Source organism: Culex pipiens, chromosome 3 (assembly GCF_016801865.2).
Source record: "Culex pipiens pallens isolate TS chromosome 3, TS_CPP_V2, whole genome shotgun sequence".
NCBI lineage: Eukaryota > Metazoa > Arthropoda > Insecta > Diptera > Culicidae > Culex > Culex pipiens.
In genome coordinates this window covers 142414419-142426857 of record NC_068939.1, presented here as the reverse complement: position 1 = coordinate 142426857, position 12439 = coordinate 142414419, and the positions used below count along the sequence as shown (strand labels likewise).

Sequence of the window (12439 nt, the reverse complement as noted above, 5' to 3'; positions counted from 1 at the left end):
ATATCGAAGAATTTTGAAAATTGGCAGAAATTTTCCCACTAAAATAGACATAACTTTACTGTTAATGGATAAAATGTCATACTTTTTTCTGCAAAATTGTTCTTCATTTCGTTTGCAACAATGCTACAACATTAGTTTTTGAATTCAGACATGACAGTTTATTTAAAAGAGCAAATTGAAAATATTTTTTTAGAAATAACATTATTTTACACCTCCTGATGACGCTGGGACTCAAGTAATGGATCGATTTAAGGTGTACTATGTCAGGAATATAATTTGTGAACTAAAAATTGATATCTAGATGAAAATGTACATCTTTGTCCAGAGATAGACCGAGTTTTTAGACGTAGTTTTGAGTTTTTAGGAGATATATTAGGTTTTTTAACTTCAAATCGAGATAAAATCAGTTTTCACCGACAGAATATTTTGGGAGTTAATTTTTCTGACTCAGAATAGTCCCCCCAACAACCTCCAGAAAGAATTTCCGAGGTGCATGCAAGTTGCATAATAATCCCCTTCTTACCCACCGTGCGTACAAGTAAATAAAAATATATTTGTTTTTTCTGATCTGATTTTTCTAGGCGTTATGATTTTTTTATTATCAATGTTCGTAGTTTGTTCAATGACAAAAAAAAAAAAACAAAAACTTTACAGAATTATGGTAATATTGGGAAATCTACGCATTTTTTATCAATTTGTCTCCAGATCTTTTGTTAAATTTTGTTTAATAAATTTAAATTGTTTATAATTAATGGCTCTCAGACTCTTGATCTTTGCTGATAGAAACTGTTATTATAAATCAGTGTTCCTCAATCCTTTTATTTTCTTTTTTGAAGAATGCAAAAACTCATGGTTATATTTTAATGGAAAAAAAAACTTTTTTTAACCGTACTTGTTATACATTCCATTGTACCATTCAAAAAATCTTCACCAAATTTCTAAATAATTTCTAATTTTCGTACATGCACAAAAACCACTGTAGTGGTTAAAAAAATAATAATTTTTTTTTCGTCTGAAGAACTCATTCTTGAATGCAGAATTCAAATTTTCGAGAATTAGGGAAAATTATCAAATAAATCTTTTAAGGGGTTACATACATGTAAATTGGAAAAAAGCCAGAGGTTGGTATGAGCATACATTTGAACTTTTTTTGAATCTGTTTTCAGGGCATTAAAATATACATTTTCATCTGTTAGCAAAACAAATTTGAGGACATTTGGTTGTATTATTTCCAAGATATAGCTATTTAAAGTAAGCAGTTTTGAAAAACGGGTTCCACGATATCTCAACACTGCTATGACCAAATCGGCTCAAAATTTTGGTGAAGACTCGTTAAACTGGTCTTGTGTGATGAAGGCCGATTTGATTTTTGTATTTTTTAAAGGCAAAATTTCAAAATCGGGCTTCGTCATGCACACGGGATATGTCTTAAGAGTCTTCACCTCAAATTACAGCCAATTTGGTCCATCCCAACTCGAGATATCGTGGCACCCCCCCCTCCCACCCACCCACTCCCCCTAGAATGTGACGTACTTTATGGATGACGCCTAAGTACAGTTAAAGTTTATTTAAAAGTTTTTAGTGTTCAAACAGAAATAAAAAAAAAATCAGATCGAAATGCATTATCAACAGAAGAAGTTTTTAAAGGATCCATTACACTACCGCAAACAAACAAACAAACTCGCACTTTTTGACAGTTTGCCAGTTCGTCTGCTTTGTTTGTTTGTAGAAACGTCAGCATACATTTTGCCTTGTTTGCGAGTTTGGTAATCTGTCAAACACGAAAAAGGGCGAGTTTGTTTGTTTTTTTTACGGTAGTGTAATGGTTCCTTAAGTAAACTTGGAAATATTCTGAATCATGCTGCAAAATTTATTTTGGTGGCAACAAATCGATGCCTCTATGCTCTCTTATGCTAACAAGATAGGAAAACCAGCAAGTACAAGAGAGCACGGAGGTATAGAATTATTGAATTTGGAACTTTTTATTTACTTTACCCACAATTTATGTTATTTTTAAAGAAAGAAATTAAACTCAAATTAACAAACATTTGATTGTAAAATTTTCAAATGAAATATGTTATACGCATGGATAACAATGTCTTGATTGTACTTCAAAACTACACATTTCTGTCGATTTCTCGAACAGAATCATTTATAACTATTTCCCAATAAAGTGATCTATATGTCACACATTTTCTTTTCCGACCCCATGTACCAATAATGTACACATTCACATGTTTCACCGGGCTTCGGTTGACAACGATCAGAACTCATGTCCTTCCATAGATCAGCGTTCGCGTTCCACCTTGGAGCCACACGACCCGAACCTGCTGCCCCATTGCATCGCGCAAGGGGGAAGAAATTGCGACCATGTTCACATGTATTATCATATCTCATTGCCTGAAACCATTCGCAAAATATGTAGGCACCTATTTAAAGTTCACTAAATCTATTAGTGTGTCACATAAATTATGCCGTAAAGCGAAACCGATTTGAGTCATGGGCACTCGTCGCCGGGACCGACCCCCCTCGCAAGATATTGGAGGATTCCTTCGCCCTCTCTCTCTCTGTGAATGGGGAACACATGTTTTGCGCTCCCCAAACAAGAGCCTTAACTTTGCATATATCTCCGAAGGGGGTACCCCCGTTGCATACGAAACACCTGACAATTATGACAGTCGTTGGTAGTTTATGACTTATTACCTCGAATTTATGGCCGTTCGAGCAAGTGCAACACTCCGTCGTCAACCTAGCCTTAAAGACCGAGGAGCATTTGAAAAATTTGTACAATTAAGCGTGGCCACAGCACAGAGTTGGTCCCCACAGTTTGTCATGTTCCGTGTAGCAGCCAGGTGACAGCTTCATACGAGCACTGCGTCAGCTGAGGTGGGATTCGATGCTGCTGTCACGGCGGCGGTGGGGTTCAAGGAGAACCGGCTGCCGCGGCTGTTATCGATTCCCAGTCAGGAACTTTCCGGCCGTCGTCGTTGGTCAGCGGCAGCGATGAAAATCAATTAAAGTGCGCCCCTCTTATTTATTTGCTCATTAACGACGTGACATGAATGAAACCTCCGACCGTCATCGTCGTTGTCGCTGTTGGTCACAGAGCAAAGGTACAGACTTGTTAGAGGGTTTCCCGTAACGGACACCGCCGCGGTGGTGATGGTGGACAACGCTACCATGCGAGTGCCACTGATAAGATCTTAGCGGATAAATAATTGCATAAATAAAGGTAATAATCCAGCAAGTGCGCAAGCGTTTGTTCGCTGAAAAGCGAATCAAACACGTGGTTTTTCCCCGGGGTAGAATGAATGCGATTTGAAAAAAAGAGGCATTTTCACAAAAAGTTTAACTTTTTAGTTCAAATTGAATTTATTGTCTTTTAATATGGTTACAAATGTCATATTATTCGGCATGGCCTAAAAACATGTCTAAACTTGCTTGAGAATATGTTTTCTTGATTTCATGTCTGTCTGTAGGACCAGGCACGATTATCCGAAGCCTCTATTATCTGAAATTTAATTTTTCCGAAGCTTTTTGTTATTTTCTTACTTGAAACTTCAAATCCTCTGCGACTCAAGTTTAGTAAAATTTGAGTAGTTGATTGCCTGTTAGAATACCAATTGCATTTTCTCAAAAATTTATCACCGCCATTTTGGCAGCCATCTTGGATTCAAAAATTCTTAATCGATTTAGAGTAGCTTTAGGGTAATATTTAAGCTCAACCATTAAACAAGATAGCGAAAAAATAAATTTTTGAAGCCTTTAGAACAGTTCGACCGAGCCACGTAGCCCAGTGGTAACGCTTCCGCCTCGTAAGCGGTAGATCGGGGTTCAAATCCCGGCTCGGACCAACACAACTGGTGATCTTTTCCTTTCTGGAATCGATTGCTTAGTAAAGGGAAGGTAGTGTATCGTCACAAACTGGACCTTATCACGACACCTTAGGGAGGCAACCTATGGAATGTTAACATTAACCTTAACATGTTAACATTAAGTTGAGAATGAAACTGCCACTGAATCCGCTTTGTAAATGCCGGCCCCGATACTCTTCAAGGGTGTTCCCTTCAGGAACTGGGAAAGATTTACTTACTTTTGGAACAGTTGAGTCTGGACTGAATCTTTAATGAAAATTTTTTTAAACTGTGGAAAAATATTATTTGTTTCAAATTTGAATGCACAGCAAAAAATCCGAGGGTATAATCGCATGCAAAAGCATGCACATCACCTTCGTCAAAATAAACACTTAATATTACACACTGCATGTACATTTTTTGCAAACACAAAAAAAAGTTGCAACCGACGGGATTCAAACCCAGCACCAACAGTATGGACTGGCGCCTTAGCCCACTCGGCCATCAGACCGATGAAAAGCTGTAAGGATAAACGCATATATGAGCTTGCCATTTCGGTCAAGTAGGTTTCCCATACTGATGGACTACATATTTCAGGGTGTAAAATCACATACAATTGCATAAAATAATGCAATATTTATTTTACACCCAGGTCTTTTACACGCAGCTGGATTACTACTTTTTTAGCTGTGTGTAAACAAATGCCTTGTTGTTTAACTAACAATATTTTGAAGACAAGTAATAAAGTGGTACATCCATTTGTTTCCATGGCAATTTTCGACATTTTTTGAGACAATAGTAGAGGTGGGCAAAACCGCTCTTTTTAAGGAGCCGCTCACTTTCATTCGCTCTTTAAAAAGAGCCGCTCTTTTTCAAAATATGGATGAAAATGTTTTTTTTTTTCAAGAATCGTGTAATTTTATAAGTTATTTCACATTAGACTTTAATAAATTAGGCCGTACCAAATATTTTTTGAAGTTTATGTTCCTCAACTCTGACCAAAGCCGCAAAAAAAATAAAAATAAAAGCAAAGCATGGTATAAAGATTTCAATAAAAAAAAGAGTTTTATAATGCATTTTAAACATCTCCAGTTGTATTACAATCATTAGTTTTCAAAATATCGAAGTATTGATACACTTTTTTCTAGCCGAAAAAAATGCATTACTGTGCAACGGAATTTCACAAAAATTCAAAATATTTTTGATCGATCCCAAAATGCTTTTTAATTTGTTTTCAGTTGATAAGACTTCAGTTTCCATTAAAATTTTGACGTTTTTGGACGACCGATTTTGATGGAGAGGGGTGACATAAACTTTGAAAATTATTTGTTACGGCCATATTTGATAAAAAAATAAAACTGAAAACAAGAAGATGCCCTTGAAAACCATAGGTCTTGGTGGTCTCTATGTTAACATTTCCACTCAAAACTATTGATTCGAGTAATTGAGTGTTATCCAAACTTAAATCTATTAATGCTATTTATTTTAAAATTGCGTTTATTTCTGCAAGAATTCAACAAATGCTGATATTTTATTTGGAGAAAATATTCTGTGAAAGAAAGTCCGAAGTTTAAAAAAGAACCGCGGAACATGACTCAAAAATGGGAGGAAATCATGAACATGATTACAAAAAAATGGATAAAACAAATAAATCTGGGTCTTTCAACACTCAAGCGTTTGGCGTTATAAATGAAAGAATTAATAAATTAATAAAAAAAACGAGAAAATTCTGTTTTACTAGAACTGCGAGGTATTTTTTTACATTTTTGGTTTTGCGTGGAGCTGTAATTTTTTGGGAGCGGCTGTGGCTGACTGGTTACGGTGTTCGCTTTGTAAGCGAATGGATCTGGGTTCGATGCCCATCTGCTCCCAACGAGAAAGTTAAGAACACATAAAATTTGAAATTGAACGAAAAATCATAGTCGCTCTAGGCGGGGTTCGAACCCCCGTCCTATGGATTGGTAAGCAAAAATGCTAACCACTAGGCCATGACGACTTGGTGAGCATGGACTGGAATTAGGAATACTATTACAGAGAGCGGGTTGTGGCGCTATAACCACGGCAAATAGTGTCCAGGGCATTCGTGGAAATACAATGTCCCATCCCAGAGGGTCCCAGAGTACCAAACCTTCTTAGCATGGTGCTCCCAACGAATACAACCAAAATCTCGGAGCGTATGGTGGTGTGTCCCCACGCTTCTTCCTCCCCTGTCGATTCAGAATTGTGTTGTTGTTCGAACACTCAGTGCTCAAACTCAACCCAATTACGAGTCATCTCTGCGATACGGCTTTACGCAGTAGGCCTGGCCGCTTTAACGCTTGTGATGTTTCAATGCATTCCGATGCAATGGCGCACTACAAATGTTAATAAATGACAAGAAGAGTGCTAGGCGTCATCTAACCTAAGGCACTCTCCAGGATCCCTTCGAAAGATTGGCTGCGCTAGGGTCTGATTAGATTAGATTAGATTAGATTTGCGTGGAGCTGTAATTTTTTTTTTGAAAAAATGTGGTGCTTGGAAAAGCGACGAAAACGCCAATTTATTGAATCAGAATAACATGCTACAGGTCACCCTAATGGCCAGACAAAAATACAGATCTAGTTATGTTGGCGAGGCGCCAAATTGCGAGCCCTACCCGAGCACTTTTGAATTTGAACATGCTGATCACCAAATTTGTGTTTAAGGGAGAGGTGCTAAAAAAATAAGTGAAGGTCGAAGTTCATTATTCGATTATAACAAGTGATTTTTAGGTTTTTTGGTTATTTAGTAACTTTTTTCCTTCAATAGAATTACTCGATACTTTGAACTAAACAGCTGTTGAAAGGTGGTCCACTTTTCTGCTTAGGATAGTAGCTTTACACAAGTTATTCTTAAACAACGAAATATATGAAATAATATTTCAAACTTCAAAATGTTAAAAATAGAAAAAATCTAAAGATTAAAAAAAAAACTAAAATGTTTATGCAAACGAAACAAATTGCAGATTGTAAAATGGATACCATACAAAAACAAAAGAAACTGCAAAATATGTAGAACACGATAAAAATGAAAATCAAAATCGCAGACAAAACTTGACTAAAATAACCTCTGGAATACGAGGAATTCAAAACTATTATACTCTTATGTCTGTAACATTTCTGGTCAGCTTTATGTATAATTTTTAGCCATGATATTATCGGTAGTATTTGATTTAACAGGATTACAGTAACGGTAAAAGAAAAAGAAAAACTAATTTTGAAAACATGAATGCAAGGATAACTCTAAACAAGAGAATCTAACGCAGGGGTGACCAAAGTATGGCCCGCGGGCCAAACGTGGCCCGCGAGTCGATATTTTATGGCCCGCGGACCCATTTTGAATGATCATGTAAAATGGCCCGTTGACCATTTGTAAAGTGATTTTTTACTTTTTAAAAATTAGGGTTTATTTTAAACTGTTATGTGCTAATCATTTTTATTTTTTGTTAATAAAAAAACTTATCAATTTATCAATATTTTGATGCCTTCTTTAGGATACAAATAATTTATTCAAAAAATCTTATAATTAAAACAATTATTAAAACACGTTTCAATGTTAGTGAAACTAGTAAATATCGTCAAAACTTTCATCAAATATTTTTGGAAATATTAAAAAAAATGTTAAAGTTTATTAATTTGCAAATCATAACGACCCTTTTATGAACTGACCCACAAACTTACATTGCACTTTCTTCGGGATTCGAACTCATTACAGTTAGATAACGAATCTGATTGACTACCAACTGATTCAGGCAGACAAAATGTGGAAATCAGAGGATCAAGTTTGTTGCAAATATTTTACAAAGCTTTCGTAGATCAACCCACCCCTCCCCCATTATTAAAAAATTGGCTCGAAAAACCAGGAGCAAAATTATATTTTCAAAAAACTTCAAAACCTCAAAAAATAAAATTTAAGTGCAATCAGCTGAAATTAATGAAATATGCATTCCTTTGCATTTAGAATCATTTGAGCATGTTTGTGTTTATTAAAAATAATTTGAATTTTAGTGAATTTTCGATTAAATAAATAAATGTTTTTTTATCGCTTAAATGTTTTTTTTTGTCAAATCTTATTTTTTTTTAAATATTGAGTACAGTTTAACTATATGAAAGCTTAAAACATTTTCTTAAATTTTTTTCATAGAAATGTTAAGATGAATTGTTTAACATGTAATGTCACCATTTTCGAATTATAAAACAAAACTTTATTTTTGAAAACACAAGTACATTCAGCTAAAAAAAATTTCTTCAAATACCTGAAACAAAAAAATCAACAATACCGATAAAAACCGTTATTTTGTGGTTTCTTTTATTTTGAATTGAGTTTTTTTAAATAACAGAAATTAAAACATTTAAATTAAAATAACGATATTGATTTTTTTTTACTAAGAATTTTCTGTAAATTTGGCCCGCAAGCTTATTTGAGTTTCAAATTTGGCCCGGCCTCCAAAAACTTTGAGCACCTCTGATCTAACGTCATGATTCGAATTCCCGGACGCTTCGAAACCCGGACACTTCAACTTGTTTTATGAATTATTTGGATATAAGTTCGCATTATGAATGTCAAAACTGTGTTATTTGATGAATTCTAACATCAACTTTCATTTAAAGTTTGTTTGGACGCTGCAGTTAATGTCAAAACAATTGAGTAAAATAAAATTATAAGTTTACCAAAAATGCGAAACATTTCAACGGAAATATTTCATAGGCGTCTGAAGCACGGGGAAGGCAAAGCAGAAATTTATGTTTTGGATTTTTTTAAATTCTAGCCATTTTTTATATAAACTATCGATTGTTTTGATATTAACAGCTTATTTGAGACCTAAAGAATGCCATTCATTAACATTTCAGTCCAAATTTGTGCGATTCATAAGCAAAATCAAGTGTCCGGAATTCGAAGCAAAAGTGTCCGGATTTCGAATCAGCTTTTTAACAGTGTCCGGGATTCGAAGCACAACAAGTCATTTTAATTTTCAAATTCTGATGAAAAATTGTTAGAAAAGACGTATTATGCATGCATTCTCTTAAAACTGACTGTTTATACTAAATCCTTATGATATTTCTACATTTCCAACTTATTACATGATTTTTTGCCAGCTATAACAAAAATAATATGGTACTGTACTAAGTGTCCAGATTTCGAATCATGACGTTACTTTTACGAAAAACAAGGGTTGCTCTATTTTGATTCTTTAAAATATTTTACAATTTTTTGTGAGTTGATTTCTTGTTTAAAGAATGATGCTGTTTGAGTGGTAACTAGCCTGCGTTCTATTTCAAAACTGATTAATTACTGCAAAATAGGTTAAACCATTCCAGCGGAATTCCACCTCTCATATCCAGAAAAGGATTTGCAGCTCATCAGTACCCATGTCCGTCCGCCCAGTGCGTCAGAAATCTCCAACAAGCTGTCCTCCCGTGATTGCTAAAACAAACATGCCCGTGCTCTCTCTCACTCAGGTTGGTTGCGTACGCGCGCGCGCGCAAATCACGCGGTAATTACAGCGCAAACATGTTCATTTTGTGCCGCTTAACTCGCAACACTCTTTCTCGCTCTCAAATGAATTTTCCCTTTTTCTTTTTGTTTATGAGAGGGAAAAAAGTGGGGAAAATAAAGAGCGAAGCTGAAGTTGATGGCTGTTCCACCTGAGTGAGCATTATGACAGCACCCGGGGAACAGGTTGGCAAACGCGAACGAATGCTGCTTCTCATATTTGCAGTCCACGGTTTTGATGGGAGGGATTTTGGATTTGGAGAGAGCGAGAGGGGGAAAGGGTTAATTAATGCATATCAAACAGAGAAAAGCAAGGCGCGCGAGTGCTCAAAGTTGATTTACGCGCCAGAAGCAGAGACCATTTGGAAATAAAAAAAAACGAAGTGACTGAGCAAATTCACCTAACAGATATAAAAGTAGCGTTTTTTGGTAAAATTTTAATTGGTTTTTAATCAAATCTCTTATTCATGTGAAATAAATACTGAATGTCACATAAACTAAATTCAATAATTTTACTCTTCTTACTAAGGTAAAAAGCAGTTGTCAAAAGAACATACAAAACCAATTGCAGATAAGAAAAAAAAACAATAAAAAAAACTGAAGACTTACAAAAATATGTTTTATTATATATTACTTATATTTTAAAATAAAAATTGAAAGAAAAATAACTATAGAAAAAACTCGGTGATCCTCAGCATCAATTACATTCTTGCAACTATCAGTTAAGCATCAGTTTAGTCCCCCGTCCAAAAAGTCCATCCAGTTTGACCTCATTCCGGATGCACCCGCCAGATGCATCGCGCAGTTCATTTTTCATTCTGCGCACAAACGCAAATTACCTTCTCACAGCTTGGGCAAAATTCAAGATGATATCTTTCTCACACCTTCTCGCGGGCTGTCAATTTTGCCGGACAGCCCCACAAGGTCTGGGGGGAGTCCTGCCGTGAGAGAACACCACCAGCTGGGGTCCAAATAGGTAATCATCCCCAGGTCCGGCAAATGAGCCGAGGTTAAGAGGCTCTTTAGGAGCTGTCCGAATGGGGGGCATGATGCGTACAAGAAGTTGAAAGAAGTACTCGAAGGTTAGTGTTGTGACTTAAGGACAGGAAAGAATTGAGATTGAGTAAATTAAAACAATTGAATTTGTTTTCCATCACTTAAAGAAAGATTAAACATCAAATTACCATATTTTTATATTTTTAAATAAAAATATTTCAAATCGCTCACCATCGAATGTCCCAGGTACTCGGCAGCATTATCGGAAATGTAAAGCAGCTTCCCATTTTGTGTTAACATCATCAGGAAGCCGGACATTGCCTAAAACAAAACAGAAAATAAAGTTAGATTATTTAATCTTGAAAATTCAAATGAGAAGAAACAAAAAATCAGGAAAGAAAAAACCTCTAAATCAAGACAGGGAAGATAAGAAACAAACGCAGAAATTAATTACGGCCACTTAAAAGGTGATCCGCTCACCTCCCAGACATTTTAAGCCAGATCAATCACAAAACAAACGGGGGGTTTGCCGACTGGTGATCGCATTGTTGTCCCATGTGAATATATTGTAGTTTTCAGAACCATTGAGTTTATTCTTACAAAAAAAAATAATGTTAACACAATTTTGTCAAATAAGCCAAACATGCCTTTATAACCTCAAACACACAAAAAAAATCGGTTATCGTCCCCGTCGGGATCTTTCTTCGGTGGGGATTTGTTTGTCAAGAGAAGTCTCCCCCTCAGGGCCAAGGCCGCCGGATTCGTGATGAAAGTGAACGATTTTCACACGGCCTGTCACCAATCAGGCGACGGGGATCACATTTGGTAGCGCTCGAATTTAATGCTTTGGCATTGGGGAGATATCAGCTGACACACTGAAAGTTTGGAAGGTTTTTTGACGATCTTTGGATTGTTTTTATTTTATAAATTCTAATGGTTTATAATTGAACTCATTTAACACTGATTTGGATGTAAAAAAAATATAAATCCGTCATTCCAGGTCAACTGAGTACACTTTTGGACTCGACCTTCACCGATTTGGACCAAACTTGGATGGAACGTTTATCTATCGATAGTTAACAGAAATCCCAAGTTTGGTGCTGATTGGACCATCCCTCTATTTTTGGCACTGCCCTCTTTTTTTGACGATTTTCAAAAAAAAACTTTTTTTTTCTTTTAATCATAACTTTGCAACTATTTGAGCAAAAGACTTTCTACGGGTTGCATTTTATAGAAAATTGTCCAAGGAATTTAATAAAAATAAAAATTTTCACCCTTAAATGCCCAATAATTTTATTTTTTAACGTTTTAATTTTTAAAATTCAGTTTTGACCAATTCCTTATATTATTAATTGTTTTATTTTATAACCATCGTGTTCTCCGAACAATTTTACATAATAATCAATGAAGACCTCAAACTAAAATGAACTATTGGCGAGTTACAGTGATTTTACTGAAAAAAGTTGAACTTTTTGCGTTTCTCTTTGTTTCGTCGTCCGTGTCTGTCGCGGGTGACCATGAATGGCCATGATCGATGACGACCAACTTTTTCAAAACTTTTTTTCGTAAAATCGCGATAACTCGTAATGTTTATAAGCAAACCCCTTATGTCTGTATATCAAAATTTTTGTAATTGTCTGCTCTACAACTTTGTAGAACATTGTTACACTCTAAAAAATAACCCTGCAAAGTTAGAAAAAACACGAAATTTTAACATGAAAAATTTTGTTCTAAATGAAAAAAGACCCTTCTGGGACAATGTAGAGTCGAAATAGTACATTAAATTTCCGATAAAATGACAAGTTCCAAAATTTTTTACAGTCAAGTAACGGAAAATGGGAGAATTATTAATAAAATTTTAGTGTTTTTTTCGATGAAAAATACATTTTTTCGGAATTCTGAGTACGCCATCAAATCGGGCGTCTAATTTTACATAAAAGTCCTTTAGACACCAAATTTCTATCTCATCACCGTTTCAGGCTGCAAATTATTGAAAATCACCTCTTTTTTTGCATGTTCAAAAATGGAAGGGGTCGTACCACACCTCCGTCACGAGATATCAAAAAACGGACCTCGGA

The 12439-nt window shown here is 35.4% G+C and overlaps 1 protein-coding gene across 2 annotated transcripts in view; it reads right to left on the bottom strand.

The window, feature by feature from the left end:
- The window catches only part of LOC120420950 (uncharacterized), a 107828-nt gene that overhangs the window by 39179 nt on the left and 56210 nt on the right, over nt 1–12439 (bottom strand). For both annotated transcript variants that reach the window (XM_039584085.2, XM_052710323.1), the window contains one exon: nt 10593–10682. In XM_039584085.2, coding sequence (XP_039440019.1) covers nt 10593–10682 — 90 coding nt within the window. The remainder of the gene's footprint in view (nt 1–10592; nt 10683–12439) is intronic.